The sequence below is a fragment of the Lepidochelys kempii genome, chromosome 1, assembly GCF_965140265.1.
Source record: "Lepidochelys kempii isolate rLepKem1 chromosome 1, rLepKem1.hap2, whole genome shotgun sequence".
In the NCBI taxonomy this organism is placed as follows: Eukaryota; Metazoa; Chordata; order Testudines; family Cheloniidae; genus Lepidochelys; species Lepidochelys kempii.
In genome coordinates this window covers 122,244,914-122,269,509 of record NC_133256.1, presented here as the reverse complement: position 1 = coordinate 122,269,509, position 24,596 = coordinate 122,244,914, and the positions used below count along the sequence as shown (strand labels likewise).

General features: G+C 44.3%; 1 protein-coding gene across 5 annotated transcripts in view; it reads left to right on the top strand.

The window, feature by feature from the left end:
• Positions 1–11,570, top strand: part of TUBGCP5 (tubulin gamma complex component 5) — a 48,795-nt gene extending 37,225 nt beyond the window's left edge. For all 5 annotated transcript variants that reach the window (XM_073353301.1, XM_073353291.1, XM_073353282.1 and 2 more), the window contains 3 exons: positions 3,576–3,664; positions 5,043–5,143; positions 6,736–11,570. In XM_073353301.1, the coding sequence (XP_073209402.1) occupies positions 3,576–3,664; positions 5,043–5,143; positions 6,736–6,782 (237 nt within the window). In that variant the 3' untranslated portion in view covers positions 6,783–11,570. The remainder of the gene's footprint in view (positions 1–3,575; positions 3,665–5,042; positions 5,144–6,735) is intronic.
• Positions 11,571–24,596: the final 13,026 nt, after the last annotated feature.

Sequence of the window (24,596 nt, the reverse complement as noted above, 5' to 3'; positions counted from 1 at the left end):
TAGAAAACCCTCTAACAGAATGGCCTCTTCAGCAAAATGGAAGCGATTTTTGGTGTGGTGGTTGGCCCACGGAATTCAATCAACACTGGCTTCCATCCAGGACATCTTGGAGTACTTGCCGCACCTTCAGTTGTTGGGAATTGCACTTAGCTCATTGAGAGTGCATCTGGCAGTGACATCGGCATTTCATCCCCCATGAAGGGAAGATCAGTCTTCTCCATTACTGTGGTAGCAAAATTCTTAAAAGGGCTTCTTCATCTCTGTCCTCTGGTCCAAGAGCTCGTTCCTCTTTGGGACCTTACTGCGGTCCTAGCAGTTTTAATGGGGTCTCCATTCAAGCCACTGGCATCTTGTACCTTTCCACTTTTGTGTCAGAGAACTGCATTCCTCGTAGCAGATAACATGTGCAAGAAGAGAATGAGAGTTGCATGCTCTAATGGCAGAGTCTCCTTTATATACAATTCTCTAAGGGCAAAGTGAATTTACAACCATACACCGAATTTTTGACTAAAGTGGTTTCTCAGTTCTGTTTGAACCAGGTGGTATATTTGTCTGTGTTCTTTCCTAAGTTGCGTTCATCTCCGGAGGAGCAGCATCTCCAGCCATTAGATGTCGGGGGATGTCTAGCCTTCTGTCTGGACAGGACTAAACTGTTTTGTGCTTTGCCTCGCCCGTTTGTCACATGCAAATCATGTGAAGGGGAAAGTAGTCTCTTCACAGATGATTTCTAAATGGATAGCATCCTGTATCGAGACTGCATATGAAATCGCCTAGTCTGTGCCTCCTCATCAGGTGCAAGGTCATTCTGTGAGTGCAAGCAATCTGAAGAAGTGAGCTGTAGCTCACGAAAGCTTATGCTCTAATAAATTGGTTAGTCTCTAAGGTGCCACAAGTCCTCCTTTTCTTTTTGCGAATACAGACTAACACGGCTGTTACTCTGAAAAATGTCAGTAGTGTTCCTCAGTGACATCTCAAAATTGAAGATTTGCAGGGCTGCTACATGGACATCCATACATATATTTATGAACCATTATGCCTTTACCGCATCTTCTAGAGCGGATGCAAGTTTTGGTAGGCGGTCCTGCAATCCTTGTTTAGGTAGACTCTGAGCCCCACCTCATGGGGTGGGTACTGCTTGTGAGTCACCTAAGTGGAATACATGGCTGCATTTACTTACAGGGAGTAACCATTTCTTCTTCTTCTTCAACTGTGGTTCTTTGAGATGAGATGCAGATTTGTATTCCATGACCCACCCTCCATCCCCTGTATCGGAGTCTAGTCTCTGGGTATTCTGTGTAAAGGAACTGAGGGGGTGGGGGGTCAGGGAGACTCTGCTTCATGTTGCCAGAGGGAGGGGCTGGTCATTAGGTGCTATTGCCACCCCTCTGTGAGTACTGCTAGGCAAAATTCTCTGGCTCTGGTGTGCTGTGTGTGTACACACCTAAGTAGAATACATGTCTCTCTCATATCTCAAAGAACCACAGTTGTCATAAGTAACCATTTCTTTCCATTCTTCAGTAGAATGTTTTTCTGTATTTGCCCAGCCAGTGACGATGAGGATCCTGAGGGGTCTCGGAAGTCTATTTCCACCAGTCAGTCTATTCTGGTTTGGGACCTCAACCTGGTTCTTAAATGTCTTACAGGATTCTCTGTTTGAACCAATGACTACCTGCTCACTCCTCCATTTATCGATTGAAAACGTCATTTCTGGTAGCCATCACATCAGCACGAAGAGTTAGGAATATAGGGGCCCTTCTGGCATACCCTCCTTTCACGTTACTTTTTCAAAGACAAGTTCACATTATGACCACACCCCAAGTTTTTACCAAAAGTATCTTCCGAGTTCCATATTAACTAACCCATTCATCTCCCGATCTTCCACCTTAATCCTCAGCTAGACAAAGAGGACATGTTGTTACACACACGTGACGTCAGGAGAGCCCCGACCTTCTATCTTGACAGGACTAAACTGTTTAGAAAGACTCCCAAATTATTTGTCTCGATCAGATACATCAAAAGGGTCTGCAGTCTCTTAACGAAGGCTTCCCAAGTGAATATCTGATTGCGTTAACTGTTGCTACCAATCTTGTAATCTCCAAGCACACGCGGGCATACGAACTCGCTCTACAAGATCAGTTTCCACTTCTACAGCCTTTTGCAAAAATGTTCCCATCAGTGAAATAAGTTGAGCTGTGACTTCAACCTCTGTACGTACCTTTGCTAAGTAACTCATGCAATAACTCATGACTTGGCTTCTGATGCTGTATGTGGCTCAGCTGTACTTCCTTGAATACTGGCCTCTGCTCTGAAGACCCTTCCTCCTTAAAGGGAACTGCTCAGTAGTCACCTAGAGTGGAGCACCCAGAGGGACAGTACTAGAAGACGACATGGTCACTCAACCTGTGCAGTAACTGTAATTCTTCAAGATGTGGGTCCCTATGGGTTCTCCACTATCTGCTGTCCTTCTCCTCTGCTTTGGAGTTCTCTGCTACACAGCAGAAAAGAAACTAAGGGCGGTTTACCTGTGTGCTGATATATAACGGCAGGGAGCAACACGCATGCGCAGGCTGAACAGACGCTGCTATGAGAAATCTCCAGTCATAGGCGCAGAGGATGTAAGTACACCTTGAGTGGAGCACCCATAGGGAGACACATCTCAAAGACCCACAGTTACTACACAGGGTGAGTAACCATTTATTGGGGTTTTTTTGGTTTTTTGTTTTGCCCAAATTTTAGGGGATTCAAACAAGCTGTTTGAGATGTGTCTAAAAATATATTCAAGATTATTTCTACTGGGGTAGCTTGAAGTGGGGGGTAAAGGAAGGTGCCACCCATTATAGAGTTTTGCCACATTGTTGAATTGTTGTATTTTAGAGCAGTGATTTTCAACTTGTGGCCTGCAGACCCATAGGGGTCTGCAGACTATGTCTAAGATTTCCAAAGGGGTCCACACCTCCATTTGAAATTTTTTAGGGGTCAACAAATGAAAAAAAGGTTGAAAACTGCTGTTGTAGAGGCAACATATGCTGTACCTGTTTGCAGTAGCTTTAGCTAATATCAGTAGTGTATTTTGAATAGTAATTTCAGGTTTAAATGAAGTGATAAAATATGCCAGATTGTATCATCTACGTTAATCTGAATTAAAAGTTCCTACAGTGCTGGGAAAGCAACTAGGGTGATGCACTGATTTATACAAAATATAAATAGGGACAACAAATATTGCATCATCTGCAATTTGTGAGATGTTTTAAATGTCAACATTTGTTCGAAACTTTGGCACTTCAGAGGTGATACACTTGGTACATGGAATTGCGCTGTAGTACTTTGTCCCAAATACTAGGTACATTCAGTATTGTCAAAATAGTCAACCTCAGAATTAATTGAACAGTTAATCCACTAAACAAAGAACATATTGTAGCTGGGAAATTAGAGTGTATCCTCAAGGTTGTTTTAATTGAAATCTTAATTTAAACATCATGGAGTGTTGTCATCTCATGGCCTGCCAAAGTTCTTATTGAATTTAAAAATAAATTCCTGATTAGACTACTTGTATTTTTTCCCCATTATTATCTTAGGTTAGTTTTGTGAAAGAAGCTATAATGAAAGTGCTAAATTTAGTGCTGATGTTTGCAGATCGTTGGCAGGCTGGTTTGGGAGCTTGGAGGTAAGTAATATGTCATAATGTTTTATAATGTGATCATTTCACAGCTCCAGTGTTGTATTTGATGTATATATCTTTTTGCTTTGCATGTTTAATGGGAGACTAATGTGACCTTTTGTTAACAAGGATAAAATTCAATGGAGCTGAAGCTTATCAGCTGCAGGCACCTGTTGGTTGTATAATCAGAATGTGTTTCTCAGTGAAAAAGGTGGCCAGTAAAAAAAAATTAAAAAAAAAAAAATTGTAAGACTATAGTGTACAACAAATGGAAGTACTTTTTTTTTCTCATCATGTGTTTTTATAAACTAATAAAATGAAAGGCTCAATGGTCATGCTCGTACTTGCATCTTTCTTCTGAGACTTAGCTTAAACTCACAGGCACTGGAAACTAACATTCATTTGCTTGGTTTATGAGAACTGTGGGCATAACCAATAAGGACTCATTCTGGTCTGATAAAAAGGAAAAGTTAAACTTCCTTTGTTATTTCCTCCTCGGTAAATCTTCCTTTTTGATGTAGACTGCTAGTGATAGTAACCTTGTCTTAGGTCTCAGAAGGTGAAATCCTCGTTCTGTTAAAGTCAGTGCAAGTTTTGCCTTTGAGTTCAGTGGAGCCAGGGTTTCACCCAGAAAGTTCAGGACTCACATTGTTTCAAAAATATTAAGTCTGATAAACTTCTAAGCAGGGTACTTGCGTTATATGAGGATAATCTAAAATTATTGTATTCTATTGTTTTTTTTTTCCCTTTATACCTCCTGCGTATTCTTAGGCACAAGATGAGAAATTTCTCTAAGGCAGGATTTTCAGGAGTGCTCAGTGCTGGCCTAACTGTTCCTATTGAAATCACAATCCACCCCCTAACTTTCAAGACTGTTTGTTTGTTTTAGGTCCTGCTGTTTATCTGAGTCAGTTATCCTGCTCTAGGCATCCCTCTCCTGGGCAAGTGTTTCTGATTTTGCCTGTGGAACCCATCCCCCATGTCAGGGGAAAAAGAGGAGCAAGTCATCAGGTAGCTCCCTAGCTCTAGGCTTTGAAGCAATGTGGAGCTCGAGAGCTCATCACATAAGAGAGGTTTCCTAGACAAGAACAGTAGATTTACTCCACACAGGATCAGTAGTTCTTCCTCAGAGTTGTTAGATGCATACCAGAGGGTAGAGTTAGCTCATTATTAATTATTTGTGTTGTGATAATGCCTGGAAAGCCCAGTCAAGGATTGGAGCTCTGTTGTGCTAGGCACTTTGTACACACACAACTGAAAGATGATCTCCACCTTATTTTTATTCATTATTAGAAAGAAAGGATATGTCATTTTATATAGGACTATCTATGTAGTTATTTATCCGTTTTATATTTGTTTAAATTAAACTGCACTTCTTTCTTAGGATGGAATCCATAGAGAAGATGGAATCAGATTTTAAAAATTGTCACATGTTTCTCGTAACAGTTCTAAACAAAGCAGTCTGTAGAGGCTCTTTTCCTCATTGTGAGTATACAGAACAATTTTAAAATAGGCTTTTCCTTTATTGACACTTCTAATTTATAAGCTTCTTTCAGAAAGTAGGCTTTTCTGGGTTTGTAGGAGTGAGGCTGTTTTAATGTTTAGTATGTTTTAAATTGAATTTTATTGTGTGCAAGAACATAGAGATTGGCAAAGCATTTTCTATTCCCTTTTAATACAACAATTTAACAAAATTTTTAGAGCATTTGTGCCTCACTTTGTTTATGAACAGCAAAACTTCCTTCATTTTGCCTAATGCCCTAAGGAGGGACATGCAAATGATGATTGGCATATATCATAAATCCTAACTTTGCCAAAGGAATTCACATGCCACTTAAAATAAAGTATTTGGTGATCAGTTATTTGACTACACATCTCTTAAGATGGCTGATGTTGAATTAATGACCAAAAGATGATTTGCAGTCAGAGCTAATCACTGTTAAACATAGATTGCATATTGTTGTACTAGATTCAGATTTTGTATTGCCTGGTATAGGCCAAGCAGAACTGATACCTATTTTATTGTTTTATGACATCGTAATGGACAGCCTAAAATGGATGCCATAAGATGCCATGCTCTATTTTAACAATTCAATAGTTTTTAGTGGTGGTTTGTTATGTTTTATGTATCATTATCATCTTGTATGGTGCTTAACAGGCAAATGAAGGCAGTGCCTGCCTGAGTAATTTACATTTTAATGGTTACATACGTTAGGAGTCAAAAGTTCCATTTTATATTGTCCCTGACAATTTTAACATGTCACAAACATTGGTAGAACCTCACTATTCTTAAACCCTTCAACTGATAGCGAGAACATCGTCTCTGTGCAGCAGTGTCACAGACCTTTAACTACAACTCTCAGACTTTTTTAGTGTAAATGTTGCACCCACTAAATATTTCTAAAGTTAGCAATAAAATATTTTCCTAAGTAACAGGTGCTTCTTTGGATGAATAAACATGCGATGATGTGGGTAGTGGTTCAAGAATAACACCAATTTCTTTATTTTAAATTATACTGGCTTCTAACAGTGACAGAGAATACAACCATGGGCACTTTTTGTAATTTCAAGAGCATAAATATGAGAGCAGAGCAGAACTTAGATTATGTCCACTGTTTCAAGTGAATTTACTCTGTATTTGCACTGATGTAAATTAAAGCAGAATTTTGTCCTGTGTTGTTGGATCTTTTGGCTGGTGGGGTTTATTGTCAGTGTAGATGTTTTAATACTGTTTATTTACAGTACAGGATAAAGGATACGTTTAAAGGATACATTATAAAGGATAAAGATACATTTGTTCAGTTTTGCACCTTTTGCTAAGGATAAGGTTCCACACCAACATCTGAAAGGAAATTAACTCTCCTCAATTGACCCCTCATTATTTCAGATAATGAAATTGATAACATTGAAAATGCCTGATGTAGGGACTTAAATCCTCAGGTGTTATTTGTCATTTGAATAATAAAAGATATCTGCCTCATAAGCTATAAAACTGACAATTTCAGTAAACCTTGGCAGAGTGATATAAACAAGAATGTTTAAAATGTTTTAATTTTTTTATCTGTTTTGATTCACAGTGGAGTCTTTAGCTTTGTCACTCATGGCTGGCATGGAACAAAGTTAACAAAAGACCAAAGTGCATTGAACTGCTCAAGAACTGAACTCCTGCAGCATTCATCTGCAACATTATTTATTCAAAATTAGCATTTTATACTGAAATACATGTATAGGTAGATAAATGGCAGTTGATATAATTTCCTTTCATTGACTGTTTGAAACTGTAAATGGTTATGTACAATATTTAATGAGTATTGGTTGTGGTTGTATTTTTTTCCTGCGTGTTAGTATGCTATAACATCAGATTCATGCTGTCTTGTAAAAGTAGCTGATTTGAAAATACATGAAATGTTTCTTCTTGTGAAGAAGGAATTGTTCACTATTTTGTAAAATAGAATATTTGCTGATTAAGTCTTTAAAATAGTTTCCGTTAATTTTGCAATAAATGTTAAATACTTGCCATTTTTAACTAGGATCAAAAGCACATATGTAGAATATACTATAACTGTGAGAATGAGGAGTACAAGAATACTTGTTCTCAGCTCCTTACCCTTCCCTTGTTCTTCCAGGCCTTTCCACAGGTGATCTGTCCCTTCTCCAGCTTCCTGGTCTCTTGCAACCCAGCCTCCGATATTGGTAGTTCTTCAAGCGTCTGTAAATGTGGATCTCACTCCTGGTGTGCATGTGCCTCTTGCTCAACAAATCAGAATCTTTTAACCAGCAGTGTTCTTTGGGGTCACACACATGCCCTGCATATCCTTGTGCTACCCCCCTCTCAGGGGCAGAAAAGATGGAGTATATTCAACCCACTCAATTCCTTCTTACCACCTGCAAAGAAACAGTCTCTAATCCTGGGAATAGCAGCCTTGTCCTGTCACCTGTTTTAAATAAATAATAAAAAGAGCCTGTAGATTGATTGAAATGCTACTTTTGCATCTGTACTTCTGCTGAAATACAGTCATGAATTTGTAAGTTTTAAAAGTTTTTTGGCTGTCTGAGCTCAGGTCAAGTCTGCCAACCCTAAGCCTTTAGGCTTCATATTTCCGAGCTTCCCTCTGCAACCACGGGGACTAGAAACTCAGTATTTTTTTTTTTAAATAAAAGTTGAGATTTTAGTGTAATCACATGACTCCAGGAGCAGGGCCTTTAAGAGCAGCACCAAATCATGAGAAAGCTGGCAGCACTGGTGTGTCATAGACAGGGAAACTGCTGGTGCCTTCTAGTATGTTCCATGTCAGTCTGTAGCTTATTATAGGATGTTATCTAAGCAAAACCTATACCATATTAGCACAGCTTCTCTTTTACTGCTATCACTCAGACTTCTGGAGGGACCTCCTTTGAAGGGCGGGGTGTCATCAAAGGTAATTTGTACCTTCATTCCACCTTGGTCTCTTCCCATCATGATATACCATGCTCTGTAGTGTACCTGTATTTGATATATCCATAAATACTTGCTGCTTGTCCAGTTTAACAACAGTAGCCTTAGCATGCTGTACTTGGGCGCTGAGGTCCAGGAGTTGCTTGCACTGGTTCTGGTATATTCATATGCTGTTTGGCCATATAACAAGTAGTTGTATACTTTGTTTTCTGAACTTTAAAAACGTGACTGATAAGATTGTTGGTGGTTTTTTATATACATTGGTTACTCCTAGCTCCACCCAAATATTAACTTTCTTTTCTCTCAACCTGCTTTAGGTGTTACATTTAGCTAAGTGGCTGAACAAAACCAAAATACCTGCCACATTTGATGCAGCATTAACTTCTTGTGAGTCCCCTCCACAGCAGCTACTGTCAGCAATAACTTCACTTGGAAAATCTGTGGGAGCAGCCTAGGACTACATGGTGGAGAGTGGCTGCTTTGTGGGACCTTAACCCCTCCAAAATCTCGACTCCTTCGCAGAGCAGTGGGTGTTGTGCTGGGTTTTCTGCTTAGTGTCCCTATCTGGTTCCCTTGATTTACACTTGTAACCCCCACTGCCATCATTTGTTACCCCCTGCTTTAGTTGATTCATTGTCTCTGTGGCCCTTTCCCCTTTCACGATGAGGGCCTTTTGTTATGTTGGGTTCCTCCATTCCCCCTTCAAATAGGATTTCAGATTGGACAGCTCTAGTCATGGAAAAACTAGAGCTGATTATTTTTTAAGGGGAAGAGAAACTGTGCATGCGTATGTGCATTCGTGCTCTGTCTCTGATAATGAAAAGAGATTTGGCTCAGGCTGGCTTCTGTTGTATTAATGTAGTTGGAATATATGGGCCCAGAGTCAGCTATTTACATAACCCTTTTATTGTCCAACACTAACGTTTTAAAAAAGGTTCAGGTTTGGTATACAGAGACCTCAGCGTAGTACCAGGGCCCAAACGCTATTAAAACTCTCTGTAATCTGTTATTAAAGATACAGAAAAGAAGGAAAAAAGTTAAAGCATTTGAAATGCAAGTTAAGTAAGGCTTTCATTATAACCATAACTCTTTTCCCCTTTCCCTTTGCTATAGAGTTTTTAGAATGAAACCCTACTGTCCGATGGTCTCTTAGTATTAAAGAGGGTGTTAACTGTTCTTTCTCTTTTTCCCAAATAAGTTAGTTGAGATGGGCTGGAGCACTGGTGATTACTGCTGTTAAAGTTCAGTCCTGTTTCCAAGAAGACAAACATGTATAAGAGGCGAGAGGAAAAAAATCAGTAAAGATAGAAAGTGCTGCTTCTATCTCTGCTGTTGACTCTGACGTGCAGCCTCACTTCTGGAGAAACAAAGGCACAATGCACCATTTTATCAGCCACTCTGAGACCTGGCAAATTTGTACCAGCATTGGTGTGTTTAGAACCTTGCTATTAACTACCTCTTTACTTACAGGCTCATGGCACTGTTGCAAAATATATAGTCTTGGCCAGCTAAGCCAGACTGTTACTAGACAGAAGGCAAAAGGAGAGGGATAGGAAAAAGATACACAAAGGGAGGGAGATGTGACAGACTCACATCCCAGGTTGTTGGCTTTCAGCCAGAGCCAGTGGAGATGGTGATGTCAGGTAGGTCCCTTTTTTTGGACCAATCTGTTCAGGACACCTTTTTCCATCCAGCTGATGAAGTCCCATTGGTGTCACAGTGGATCCTGGGGTCATAAGAGGGGGTGGGTGGCAGGCAGCCATGAAGGTTACTGCAGCAGTTGCTGGCAGACAGCTTCTTTTAATTTTTGCACCAAAAGTTGTCTTCTTTATAAAAACTCCAATAATGAGCTCATTCCCTCATTATTTTGTCCACGAATAAGTAGTTAGTGACACACCAGTTTTGGTTCATTGATTTCCAGTCTTGCACTTCTCTTGTTTACCAGGCATGAGCTTAATGCAGTTCTTGAGTTACATCAGTAGTCATCTTATTTAAATTAGTCTCTCTTGCACCTTTTCCCACCAACAATTATTGTTTTAATAAGTTATTGAAACACTTTGTAAACTTCTATCTAGTTTCCCACTGTTAATCTCACAAGTGGGATAAATGCATAGGCCTAATTATTATGACACATCCCATCTGATAAAAGGTCTGGTTTAGAGAAGGGAAAGTTTCAAAAAGAGACTCTTTGCAGAACACTCCAAACTTTCAAAAGGTGACGTCTGATTTGAAACTCTTGTCTGTTCCAGGAAATGCCACTAGATGGAAGGATTTCAGATTTCCTGAACTCGCTATTACAGATCAGTTAATCCTCTCAGGAGTAGTCCAAGGCTATTGTTTTAATAGTTCCTTGGTCAATGTTTTAAAAATATGAAAAAAGACATCTGCCTCCTGAAAAGTTTCCACTCTAAAAAGATAACCTCCAGAAGAACAGTTAATTTTATAAACTACATATACTTTACAGTAAAAGGCTCATGGTGTAAATGACTGAGAAAATGTAACTTGAGGAGGAGAAGGAGGTTTATAGGTCCAGAGAGGTCATTCTGAGCATTGGGAGGGAAAGGAATTATAGGGAGGGAACTGGCTGAGTATAGGATCAAAATAGAATGACAGGCACCCCGAAATAAGATGGATGCACAAGTAGGACTATCTGGGGCCTGGAAAATGAGGACAAAGTATTGGAAACTGATGTTTAAGGAGACGTGCAGCAGTAAAGGGTCTTGTAAAGGAGGACTGCTGTGACTGGGGTGGCAGACAGATTTTGGATAGACAAGGGTTTAAGCTTGAGCTTAAGTAATGTGAGATTGAACTAGGGTGACCAGATAGAAAGTGTGAAAAATTGGGACAGGGGGCGGGGGGAATAGGCACCTATATAAGAAAAAGTCCCAAATATCGGGACGGTCCCTATAAAATCGGGACATCTCGTCACCCTCGATTGAACAGAGGGGAAGAGGTCAGCACAGAGATAACTGAAGACAGAAAAGTGGATGAGGCCACTCAGGGATAAGATGTAGAAAGACAGGAGGGCCCCAAGATGGAACCCTGTGGGACACTGACCAAAGTAAAAGGAGCGAGAAGTGGAAATAGGAAGTAAGACATTGAAGAAGTAATTCAAGAGATTAGGGAAATGGTGGTCAACTTGTGAAAATGATAGAAAAGTAGAGAAAAATAGAGGCTAATGTATAGAATTTTCAAAAATGCCTGTAATCCCCCCCGGTTACATTTCCAGTATTTTAATATCCAGAAAAAACAGCTATTATCTAGATCTTACATCCAAGTCAGATTCAGGTGGACCAGAGAGTTGCGGTAGTAGATCATAAATAAAAATATATCTGCATTTCAGTGTAAATGAAGCCAGGATGTCCAAGATCCATAATAAACCTGAAATGAGAGAATAATTGGTTGTGACCTATAAAAGAAATTCAAAATGAAGTAACATCAGTGTGGTGTTAGCAGCAATAAAAACAGTTGATTTTCTTTCTTTTCTGGATCTAATTTTTTATTTCCCTATCTTGTTCACGCCAATCATTCTCAATAGCTGAGGTTCACAATAAAACAAACTTTCCAGTGCTTCTCTTTTCCTGTAAGTCTGTGTAGAGATTGTGCAAAAGCCCTCAAGAAAAACAAGATCCAAGTCGTCTTTACCTCAGCAACTGCCTTATAAAGACTTCCATATTGGTAGCTTCTTAGGAAAAAAGTTCTCTTCTGAGGCAGTCCCTGACAGATTGTGGACCTGTAAATCTTATTTCAGCACCAGAAAAACAGTTTAGAAGTATATAGATATGCCTATAATATAATGACAAAAGAGCATGGTTTCTGAAAGGAGATATGTCTCTTTAAACTGTTAGACATCTTTGACCTCATTAATGAAATATTTGAGAATAAGGAGAATTGGTTGATATAGATGATTTACTCTGACTTTCCAAAGGCTTTTTATAGTCTTTCACAGAAGAGATATTTAAGAAAATTTAGAAGAGTGGAAATCTGGTTGGGGAAAAAAACTCAGAAAAATCTTGGTCTAGAATATGAATAAATGGTCAGTTCTCAGCAAAAGAGGTTAGTAGCATGGTGCCTTAGGAACTAGAGATGTTAAAAATTGCTGGCTCATCAGACCAGGAGGATGACTGGAAGCAGATATCAGAGGGCTAGCCGTGTTAGCCTGTATAATAACATTTAAAAGTAGCCATCCTTCAACAAAAAAACAGACTTCAAAGAGAAACTGCAGAGCTACACTTCATTTGCAAATTTAACACCATTAATTTGGGCTTGAATAGGGACGGGGAGTGGCTGGCTTGCTACAAAAGCAATTTTCCCTCTCTTGGTATTGACACCTCATCAGTTATTGGGAGTGGACCACATCTGCCCTGACTGAATTAGCCTTGTCAACACTGGTTCTCCACTTGTAAGGTAACTCCCTTCTCTTCATATGCCAGTATATTAATGCCTGTATCTGTAATTTTCATTCCATGCATCTGAAGAAGTGGGTTTTTTACTCACAAAAGCTTATGCCCAAATAAATCCGTTAAGTCTTTAAGGTACCACCGAACTCCTTGTTGTTTTTGTAGAAGCAGATAAAATCTCAGATTATGCTTTACATAGTCCAGTGCATAACAGTATGCATTGGAAGGAACAATTTAAAAATTGTGTATACTCCTGATGGGTTCTGAATTAATTGTAACTTCTGAGGGAAAATATGTGGATATTGTGTATGGGTCAATTAAAGCATCTGATCAATGGTGGATAAAAATCAGTCAAAATAGGCTTATTAACAAAGAGAGTACTTTCTCTTCATGTTACAATATTGCATAACTTAGTTCACTAGTTGAGTTTTGAGCTTCATTATAAACACTCAAAATAGGAAAAAAGGATTGTCAAGAAGGTTAATTATCAGAGCATTTTAAAATGAACAGGAGAGTGTATTTGTGTGGGTATATTGGATTTTTAGAAAAATAAAATATTTAATATCAGTGGTTCCCAACATACATTGAATACAGAACTTACTTTTATACCTTCCTAAGAATCATTGATAGTGCATCCGATGAAGTGAGCTGTAGCTCATGAAAGCTTATGCGCTAATAAATTTGTTTAGTCTCTAAGGTGCCACAAGTCCTCCTGTTCTTGTTACTGATACAGACTAACATGGCTGCTAAATGGCCCACCTTGATTATCATGCACATTGTAGGGAGAGTGGTCACTTGGATGAGCTATTACCAGCAGGATAGTGAGTTTGTGTGTGTGGTTTTTGGGACGGGGGTGAGGGGGTGAGAGAACCTGGATTTGTGCAGGAAATGGCCCAACTTGATTATCATGCACATTGTGTAGAGAGTTGTCACTTTGGATGGGCTATCACCAGCAGGAGAGTGAATTTGTGTGTGGGGGGTGGAGGGTGAGAAAACTTGGATTTGTGCTGGAAATGGCCCAACTTGATGATCACTTTAGATAAGCTATTACCAGCAGGACAGTGGGGTGGGAGGAGGTATTGTTTCATATTCTCTGTGTGTATATAAAGTCTGCTGCAGTTTCCACGGTATGCATCCGATGAAGTGAGCTGTAGCTCACGAAAGCTCATGCTCAAATAAATTGGTTAGTCTCTAAGGTGCCACAAGTACTCCTTTTCTTTTTGCGAATACAGACTAACACGGCTGTTACTCTGAATTCTGAAACCAGTGATAGTTCAAAAAGACACATATTAGCACCACCTAGAGGCAATGCATATTAAATGTTTTTTTTAAAAGTATGATTCTTTAAAGATACTAGCCCAGATCCTTGATTCTAGTCTAGCTTTACATGTGTGTAGGGAAGGGATAAGGTGCCCTTTTTTTACATTTCTGGTCTTGGTGCCAGTAGGATCTGCTTGCAATTGCCCAGAGCCCTGGTGCATAGCATGCTTTAACCACACCCTTTTCTCCCCCACAAATCATGGTATTCCTCTATGCAAGGGGAATGTCCAGCGATTTAAGGCAAGTGCCCCTTTGTGCCTTTCCATGAGTTTTTCAAGATTCTTGTCCTGCCTTTCAATAGTGACTACCAGTTTGCAGTCCCCAAAGAGGTATATCCAGCCTGAGTCCGTTCGGGGGGGTCATTTTCTTCTTGGACTAGAAATGTAAAGACATATTGTTAGAATTTATACACAATACAGAAAAATAGAATGGGATTTCATGTTATTTTAGCTCCTGATCCAGCAAAGCCCTTAAGTGCAGTGGAACCCTGTTTATCCAATCTAATTGGGACCAGGGCCAGATCACCTAATCAAAAATCTGGATAATCAGGAGAACGGGTTGACAGCCCGTTGCCTGGGTCTGAAGCGTCAGTTTCTCACATTCCTGTGCGTGCACTGGTGGTTCGGTTAATACGGAGAGCTGAATAATGGAGGCTCGGATAAACGGGGTTCTACTGTATGTACTTAACTTTAAGTGTATGAATAATTTGACAGCACAGCGGGTAGCACCTCAAATTTCTGTAGTGTAGACAAGTCCTTAGAGATGGAAACAGATGCATCAGTGGAGAGAGAGCTTCCCTGGACAATGCCACTATATTATTTAGGCTATATATATTTGGTATGAAGCAAGAGCGAAGTTGCATTAGTGAGGAAAGAGCCTGCATGTTGGGCCAGGAATGTAACTCCTAAATGACCCCATATTGAGGTTCTAACCAGAATTTTTTATTATGATTATTTGTTCTGGCACAATTTATTATTTCAATAATAGTGTTCTAATCACTTTCCAAACCTAGAAGGTGGCACAATCCCTGCCCCTAAGTCCTGAGCCTTGTGCTCCTCATCAACACATTCCCCCCCCCCCCTGTAATTCCCAAGGTGTACACACTGCCAAGCCACTTAGTGTGCAGAAACTGCACTGTTGCAGTGCTGTAAAAAAAAAAAAAAACCACCCCAATGTGAGGCATAGAGCTTTCTGCTCCGGGGCTACAGCGCTGCTGTGCCAGTGTAGACACCGTGGTTGATTACAATGCTGTAATTGGCCTCCAGGAGGTGTCCCACAATGCCTGTTCTCGCCTCTCTGGTCATCAGTTTGAACAATATTGCCCTGCCCTTAGGTGACCAACCATCATCCCCACCCCATACGTTCCTTTGGAATTTTGAAAGTCCCCTTCCCGTTTGCTCGGTGACGCATGCAGTGGTCTCAGCGCATCTTTCCAGGTGGCCATGCCTGCTCCACGCACCAGACAATCCCCCCCGCTCGGAGCAATGCTGAGCTGCTGGACCTCATCAGCATTTGGGGAGAGGAGGCTGTCCAGTCTCAGTTGTGCTCCAGCCGTAGGAACTATGATACCTATGGACAGATATCATGATGCATGACAGAAAGGGGCCATGACCGGGACGCACTGCAGTGCAGGGTCAAAGTGAAGGAGCTGCGGAACGCCTACCTCAAGGTGTGGGAGGCAAACCGCCACTCTGGTGTTGCGCCCATGAACTGCTGGATCTACAAAGAGCTGGATGCAATACTCGGCAGTGACCCCACCTCCACTGAGAAGACCACTGTGGATACTTCGTTGGCTTGTGTGCCAGTCGAGAGTGGACTAAGCCAGGAGGAGGAAATCTTAAATGAGGATGTGGAGGGGGAGGGAGACCCAGAGGCAGAGGATGACTCGGAGGTCAGAAATGCATGCAGCCATGAGCTCTTTTCTACCCTGGAGGATGCTATCTAGTCACAGCTGTCAGATCTTGGCGAAGCACAAACAGGAGAGGAAGCCCCTGGTAAGTAGATCTGGTTTTGGGAATTGCTGAAGCGAGTTGTTGGGGGCAGGAGGGTTGCAGAAAGCCGGCTTGTCTCCCACCGCACGCCTAGTCTGAGCAGCGGAACAGGCTGTTGATTGACTCCCTCACTTCATGGGAATCTGCCTCAGAGATCTCCAGGAAATTCTCGTGGAGATACTGGGCAATCAGCTGCCGCAGGTTCTTTGGCAGAGCTGCTTTGTTTCTTGCCCGTGCCACTGTGCTATCACTGGGTGGGCGGGGAGAGACCATTGCTGCACACAGGCGAACCACATAGGGGCCAGGGCAGAAGCCACAGTCTTGGAGAAGACCCTCCCTTGATTCCCTTCTCACCCTCAGCAGCGAGATATCTTCCATAATGATCACCTCCTGTGGAAAGTGTGAGGACAGGAATGATTATCAGGTCCCCACAATAGTGCTGGCTTTCCCCAAGAGCCAGGTGCCCGGTGTACAGCAGGGTCCAGGAAGAGTGATTTACCCTGCCCCGCGGCTACTCACCATTTTGGGGGTCTTGTGGCTCGTGTGCTTGCCTGGGGTCAGCCAGTTAGTGACAGTACTGGCTTACTGAGTACTGGCGGTGTTTTAAATCACTGAATCGGTGTTCTGTGTGTTGTAAACAATGCTGCTTCTGTAAAATGTTGTGTTTAAACTTCACAGGGATGACCTTGGGAGCCCAGCCTCCCTCTTTGTTATTGGTGGGTGAATGGCTGCTCAGAATTAGCAAGTGGTCAAGAAGAACTAAGGAGGACTTTCTGTGTGATATTATGATGCACTCCGCGGCCAAGAAGCAGGAATTGAAAGAGTGGAGGGACAGCAAGAAGAGGGATCGAAAGGAGAACATGGCGTGCCAGCATGAAGCCACGTAGTGGCTCTTAAACATTATGGAGCGCCAAGCAGACATGCTACAGGTGATACTAGCTCTGCAAACCGAGCAGCTCCATGCCCACCCTCCCCTGCAGCCACTGTCACAAAACTCTTTTCCATGCTTCCCCTAGACACCACCAACACACTGTTATCAACATCCTGGCTCCAGTCTATACCCACGGCATTCCACTCCTCCCCCATCATGGTCCAGCACTGCAGACTCCCACTACGCTCAACACCCATCCCTCTGCAGTTTGGCCCTGCTGAAGTACAGTACTCACTGTATTGTACTCCAAAGGAGAAGGTTGGATATGATCCTGGACATACACAAATCTTTAGCCGTCCTGGGATCCCACCTCCTCCTGAGACCTTCCCTTCCCTCATCGCCCTCACTGCTGATGGGTCTTTTTTGTTTGACTCTCTCCTCCAGTGGTTGTTCTTTTAATAAAAGAATTGTGTTGCTTTGAAAGCAGTCTTTATTCTATTAATTGAAAGCAAACAGAGCCCTGCAAAGCAACAGACAATTATGTTAAACCTTCATATTGCATCGTCTGCACCAATCACCTCCTAGCATTACAAACACTGCTCTCCTGAGCATAGCAACAAATATTAGTGGTTTTCAGCTTCAAATTGCTGTGTCAAGGCATCCCTGATCCTTATGGCCCTGCCCCCCTCTAATAGCCCCAGTCTCTGGCTGTTCAAACTGCCTCCAGGTACTAAGCCTCTGCGGTCCAGCCCTGAGTGAAGCTTTCACCCTTCCTTTCACAAATATTATGGAGCATACAGCACACATCTATAAGCATAAGAATATTTTCATCAGCCATGTCCAGCTTCCCATACAGTCATCACCAGCGGGCTTTTAAACAGCCAAATTCACACTCAACAGTCATTCTGCACTTGCTCAGCCTGTTGTTGAACCACTCCTTGCTGCTGTCAAGTTGCCCCGTGTATGGTTTCATAAGCCGCAGCATTAGGGGGTAGGCAGGGTCTCCCAGGATCACAGTGGGCATTTTGACTTCCCCTATGGTGATCTTCTGGTCCAGGAAGAAAGTCCCTGCTTGCAGCTTCCTGAACAGGCCAGAGTTCCAAAACATGTGTGTGTCATGCACCTTTCCAGACCAGCTTGTATTAATGTCTGTGAAACGTCCATGGTGATCCACAAGTGCCTGGAGAACCATTGAGAAATACCCCTTGTGATTAATGTACTCTGGGGCTAGGTACTCTGGTGCCAGAATTGGCACACGCGTGCCATCTATCGTCCCTCTGCAGTTAGGGAAGCCCATTTGTACAAAACCGTCCACACTGTCACGCACGTTGCCCAGAGTCACAGTCTTTCAGAGCAGGATGGGATTAATGGCCCTGCACACTTCCATCCACATGAATCCAGTGGTCAACTTTCCCATTCCGAACTGGTTAGCGACCGATCAGTAGCAGTCTGGAGTAGCCAGCTTCCACAGTGGAATCACCATGCGCTTCTCCAGCGACAGGGCAGCTCTCATTCTCTGCGCCGCAGGCCTGGGGGGAACTCATTACACAGTCCCATGAATGTGGCTTTTCTTATCTGAAAGTTCTGCAGCCCCTGCTCATTATCCCAGACGTGCATCACGATGTGATCCCACCACCAGTGCTTGTTTCCCAAGCCCAAAAGTGGCATTGCACTCTGGTCAGCACCTTCGTGCATGCCACAAGTATCGTAGCTACTACGTGTGGCGAGATCAATGTCACACTCCTCTTGCCTTTGTAGTTTAAGGAATAACTCCTCTGCCACTCATGACATGTTGGTCAGAGCGAGCAGCATACTGGTCAACAGTTCAGGGTCCATTCCTGTAGCCCGAAGAGGCAGGGGACGCAGTACACAAACTGTAGAAAGATGGTGCCAAATGTGGATGGAAGCACAGGGATTGCTGGGATGCGATGCAATGCATCACAGGTCATTGGGACAGGACCCAGGATGTCCCGCGACCCCCTCTGCCTTCCCACAAGTCTTAGCAGCAAAAGAGAAAGACGTGCTCTGTGGGATAGCTGCCCAGAGTGCACCGCTCCGAATACCGCTGCAAGTGTGAACACTTTATTGCGCAGGCAGCTGATAGTGTGAACACACAACAGCGTTTTCCCTTCAGCGCTTTCTGAGCGATGCTGTAATTGCCAGCGCTGTAACTCTGCCAGTGTAGACATACCCTAAGGCTATGTCTACACTCACAATTATATTGCTCAGGGGTGTGGAAAACACCCCTCTGAACGATATCACCAATAGAAGCCCTGGTGTGGACAGCGCTATGTCAGTAGGAGAGACATAGGTACTGCCCCTCCTTGGGAGTGGTTTAATTATGTCAATAGGGCTATGTCTACCCTACAAAATTAGGTCAAATTTATAGACGTCGATTTTTTAGAAATTGGTTTTATACAGTCGATTATGTGTGTCCCTACTTAAGACCATTAAGTCGGCGGAGTGCGTCCACAGTACCGAGGCTAGCGTCGACTTCCAGAGCTTTGCACTGTGGGTAGCTGCCTTTCCTGCACCTCCAGAGCGTTACGCTGTGGGTAGCTATCCCTGCAGTCTCTGCTGCCCATTGGAATTCTGGGTTGAGATCCCAATGCCTGATGGGGCAAAAAACATTGTTGCGGGTGGTTCTGGGTACATGTCGTCAGCCCCCTCCCCCTCCCCATGAAAGCAACGGCAGACAGTCGTTTCATGCCTTTTTCCTGGGTTACCCGTGCAGATGCCATACCATGGCAACCATGGAGCACGCTCAGCTCACCGTCACCGTATGTCTCCTGGGTGCTGGCAGACGGGGGACTGTATTGCTACACAGCAGCAGCTCATTGCCTTGTGGCAGCAGATGGTGCATTACGACTGGTAGCCATCCTCATAGTCTACTGCGTGCTCTTGGCTGGGCCTTGGTGCGGTCGGGTCGGGGCGCCTGGGCAGACATGGGTGCTCCTGGCGGACCTTGGTGAGGTCTGTCAGGGGCACCTGGACATAAATGGGAGTGACTCAGGTCATTCTCTTCTTTAAGTTTTGTCTAATTGAGATTCAGTCCTACCTGGAATATTGGTAGAGGGATAGCTCAGTGGTTTGAGCATTGGCCTACTAACCCCAGGGTTGTGAGCTCAATCCTTGAGGGGGCCATTCTGCCTCAGGCTGCTCTCCCAGCCAGCAGCACCACGAGCTGGAGATGATGACAGCTAGCAGTTGTACTGCACTGTCTGCTGCCAACCTACACCTTGCTCCTCCCTCCGTGAAAGCATTGGCCAACAATCATTTTGCGCCTTTTTCCGTGCGGGTGCCATATTGCTGTCAGCATCGTCATCCACCCGCCGATTCCGCTGCCACTCTGCTCTCCTGCTCATGCTATACCATGGCAAGCATGGAGCCCACTCAGATCACCGCAGCAGTTACGACCGTTCTAAACACCACATGCATTATCCAGCAGTATATGCAGAACCAGAACCTGCAAAAGCAGGTGAGTAGGCAACGGCAGCGCAGTGAGGAGAGTGATGAGGACATGGACACAGACTTCTCTCAATGTACAGGCCCCGGCATATGGACATCATGGTGTTAATGGGGCAGGTTCATGCTGTGGAACGCCGATTCTGGGCCCGGGAAACAAGCACAGACTGGTGGGACCATATAGTGTTGCAGGTCTGGGACGATTCCCAATGGCTGCGAAACTTTCACATGCGTAAGGGCACTTTCATGGAACTTTGTGACTTGCTTTCCCCTGCCCTGAAGTGCCAGAATACCAAGATGAAAGCAGCCTTCACAGTTCACAAGCGAGTGGTGATAGCCCTGTGGAAACCTGCAACGCCAGACAGCTACTGGTCAGTCGGGAATCAATTTGGAGTGGGCAAATCTACTGTGAGGGCTGCTGTGATCCAAGTAGCCAACACAATCACTGAGCTGCTGCTACCAAAGGTAGTGACTCCGGGAAATGTGCAGGTCATAGTGGATGGCTTTGTTGCAATGGGATTCCCTAACTGTGGTGGGACGATAGACAGAACCCATATCCCTATCTTGGCACCGGAGCACCAAGCCGCCGAGTACATAAACCGCAAGGGGTACTTTTCAATGGTGCTGCAAGCACTGATGGATCACAAGGGACGTTTCACCACCAACAACATGGGATGGCTGGGAAAGGTACATGGCGCTCGCATCTTCAGGAACTCTGGTCTGTTTCAACAGCTGCAGCGAGAGACTTTCTTCCCAGACCAGAAAATAACCATTGGGGATACTGAGCTGCCTATAGTTATCCTTGGGGACCCAGCCTACCCCTTAATGCCATGGCTCATGAAGCCGTACACAGGCAGCCTGGACAGTAGTCAGGAGCTGTTCAACTACAGGCTGAGCAAGTATAGAGTGGTGGTAGAATGTGCATTTGGACGTTTAAAAGCACGCTGGCGCAGTTTACTGACTCGTTTAGACGTCAGTGAAACCAATATTCCCACTGTTATTACTGCTTGCTGTGCGCTCCACAATATCTGTGAGAGTAAGGGGGAGACATTTATGGCTGGGTGGGAGGTTGAGGCAAATCGCCTGGCTGCTGGTTACGCGCAGCCAGACACCAGGGCGGTTAGAAGAGTACAGGAGGGTGCGGTGCACTTCAGAGAAGTTTTGAAAACCAGTTTCATGACTGGCCAGGCTACAGTGTGAAAGTTCTCTTTGTTTCTCCTTGATGAAAACCCCCGCCCCTTGGTTCACTCTACTTCCCTGTAAGCTAACCACTCTCCCCTCCCTGCTTCGATCACCGCTTGCAGAGTCAATAAAGTCATTGTTGCTTCAAATTCATGCATTCTTTATTCATTCATCATACAAAAAGGGGGATAACTGCCAAGGTAGCCTGGAAGGGGTGGGGGAAGAGGGAAGGACAAGGCCACACTGCATGTTAAAACTTATTGATGCCAGCTTTCTGTTGCTTGGGCAGTCCTCTGGGGTGGAGTGGTTGTGTGCCCAGAGGCCCCCGCACCGCGTTCTTGAGTGTCTGGGTGAGGAGGCTATGGAACTTGGGGAGGAGGGCAGTTGGTTACACAGGGGCTGTAGTGGCGGTTTGTGCTCATGCTGCCTTTCCTGCACCTCAACCATACACCGGAGCATATCAGTCTGATTCTCCAATAGCCTCAGCATTGACTCCTGCCTTCTGTGAGTAAGCTGACGCCACCTATCATCTTCAACCCACCACTTGTCCTCACGTTCATATTGTGCTTTCCTGGACTCTGACATTGTCTGCCTCCACCCATTCTGCTGGGCTCTTTCAGTGTGGGAGGACTACATGAGCTCAGAGAACATTTCATCACGAGTGCATTTTTTTCGCCTTCTAATCTTCACTAGCCTCTGGGAAGGAGATGATAGTGTGAGCGTTGAAACATTTGCAGCTGCGGAAGGAAATAAAAGGGAGAGTAGTAGTTAAAAAGACACATTTTAGAGAACAATGGGTACACTCTTTCAGAGTAAACCTTGTTGTTAACATTACATAGCACGTGTGCATTTGGTACAAGGTTGCATTTTGCCTCTTATATTGAGGGTCTGCCGGTTTGGTGTGAGAGATCACACACGCAGGGCCGGCAGGCAACAGAATTTGGCTTCCAGGCAGCCATGGTAAGCCACAGTCTTTTGGCTTCTTTAACCTTCATAACATGTGGGAATGGTTTCAAACAGCAGTGCCCTCATTTCCCATACCAAACAGCCATCAGGTTGGCCATTTAAAATGGGTAGGCAATTTAAAAAGAGGGGCTGCGGTTTTCAGGTTAACGTGCAGCACAAACCCCACTAACCCGCCCCCTCCAATTCTTTGGGATGATCGTTTCACCCCTCCCCCCACCGTGTTGCTAACAGCGGGGAAGATTTCTGTTCAGCAACAGGCAAACAGCCCAGCAGGAACAGCTGCCTCTGAATGTCCCCTTAATAAAATTACCCTGTTTCAACCAGGTGACCATGAATGATATCACTCTCCCGAGGATAACACAGAGAGATAAAGAATGGATGTTGCTTGAATGCCAGCAAACACTGGGACCATACGCTGCCAAGCTTTGTTATGCAATGACTTCAGACTACGTGCTACTGGCCTGACGTGGTAAAGTGTCCTACCATGGAGGACGGAATAAGGCTGCCCTCCCCAGAAACCTTTTGCAAAGGCTTTGGGAGTACATCCAGGAGAGCTTTATGGAGATGTCCCTGGAGGATTTCCAATCCATCCCCAGACACGTTAACAGACTTTTCCAGCAGCTGTATGGGCCGCAAATTAATCATTAAACACACTTGCTTTTAAACCATGTATTATATTTACAAAAGGTATACTCATCAGACGTCCCTTCTCTGCCTGGTGGGTCCGGGAGCCCACCTTGGGTGGGTTTGGGGAGTACTGGCTCTAGGTCCAGGGTGAGAAACAGTTCCTGGCTCTCGGGGAAAATGGTTTCTCCACTTGCTTGCTGTGAGCTATCTTCAACCTCTTCCTCCTCCTCCTCCTCATCTTTCTCCTCCCCAAAATGCGCATCCCTGCTGCATGATAATCCATTGATGGAGTCAAAGCACAGGGGTGGGGTAGTGGTGGCTGCACCCCCTAGAATGGCATGCAGCTCATCATAGAAGCAGCATGTCTGAGGCTCTGACCCCGAGCGGCCGTTTGCCTCTCTGTTTTTTTGGTAGGCTTGCCTGAGCTCCTTACGTTTCATGCGGCACTGCTGCGGGTCCCTGTTATAGCCTCTATCCCTCATGCCCTTGGAGATTTTTTCAATGTTTGGGCATTTCGTCTTTTGGAACGGAGTTCTGATAGCATGGATTCATCTCCCCATACAGTAATCAGATCCTGTACTTCCCGTTAGGTCCATGCTGGAGCTCTTTTGCGATTCTGGGACTCCGTCATGGTCACCTCTGCTGATGAGATCTGCACTCACCAGCAGCTTGCCACGCTGCCCAAACAGGAAATGAGATTCAAAAGTTCTCCAGCCTTTTCCTGTATACCTGGCCAGTGCATCTGAGTTAAGAGGACTGTCCAGAGTGGTCACAACGGAGCACTCTGGGATAGCTCCTGGAGGCCAATACCCTTGAAGTGTGACCACACTACCCCAAATTCGACCCTGCAAGGTTGATTTCAGTGCTAATCCCCTCATCGGGGAGGAGTACAGAAATTGATTTTAAGAGCCCTTTAAGTCAAAGTAAATGGCTTCATCGTGTGGACGGGTGCAGGGTTAAATTGATCTAACGCTGCTAAATTCGACCTAAACTCCTAGTGTAGACCAGGGCTGGGAGAGCTCTCTCCTGTGGGCGTAGAGCGGCTTACACCAGACAGCTTGCAGCAGCACAGCTGCATCGGTACAGCTGAGCTGTGCCACTGTAAGATCCCTAGAGTAGCTACGGCCCTAGATTCCATTCCTCTATTACGGTTTAGATACTGATTATCTGCATTTCTAATATCAGAGGGGGAGCCGTGTTAGTCTGTAGCCACACAAACAAGGAAGAGTCCGCTGGCACCTTAAAGACGAACAGATTTATTTGGGCATAAGCTTTCGTGGGTAAAAAAACCACTTCTTCAGATGCATGGAGTGGGTTTTTTACCCACGAAAGCTTATGCCCAAATAAATCTGTTCGTCTTTAAGGTGCCACCGGCCTCCTCGTTGTTTTTGCATTTCTAATAAGTCCCTCGGAGTGTATTACCATTAGTCCACATCAGTGGTATAGGAAGATCCCCATTTTTCGCACCGCCTCCTGCTCTCCCGCGGTGGGCCTTTGGCGGGGGACTGGGACCCCGCTGCCCGGCCGGGAGCGCCCCTGCTGCAATCCAGCCCGCGGGCAGATCAATGCTGTCGCTCCGCCGCAGAGGCGGCCAGCCCCGGCTCCTGCGTGTCCGCCGGGGTAGGAGGAGCCCGGCTGCCCGCGGGGAGGCAGGGCCGGGAAGCTGCCGGGGGCAGCGGGA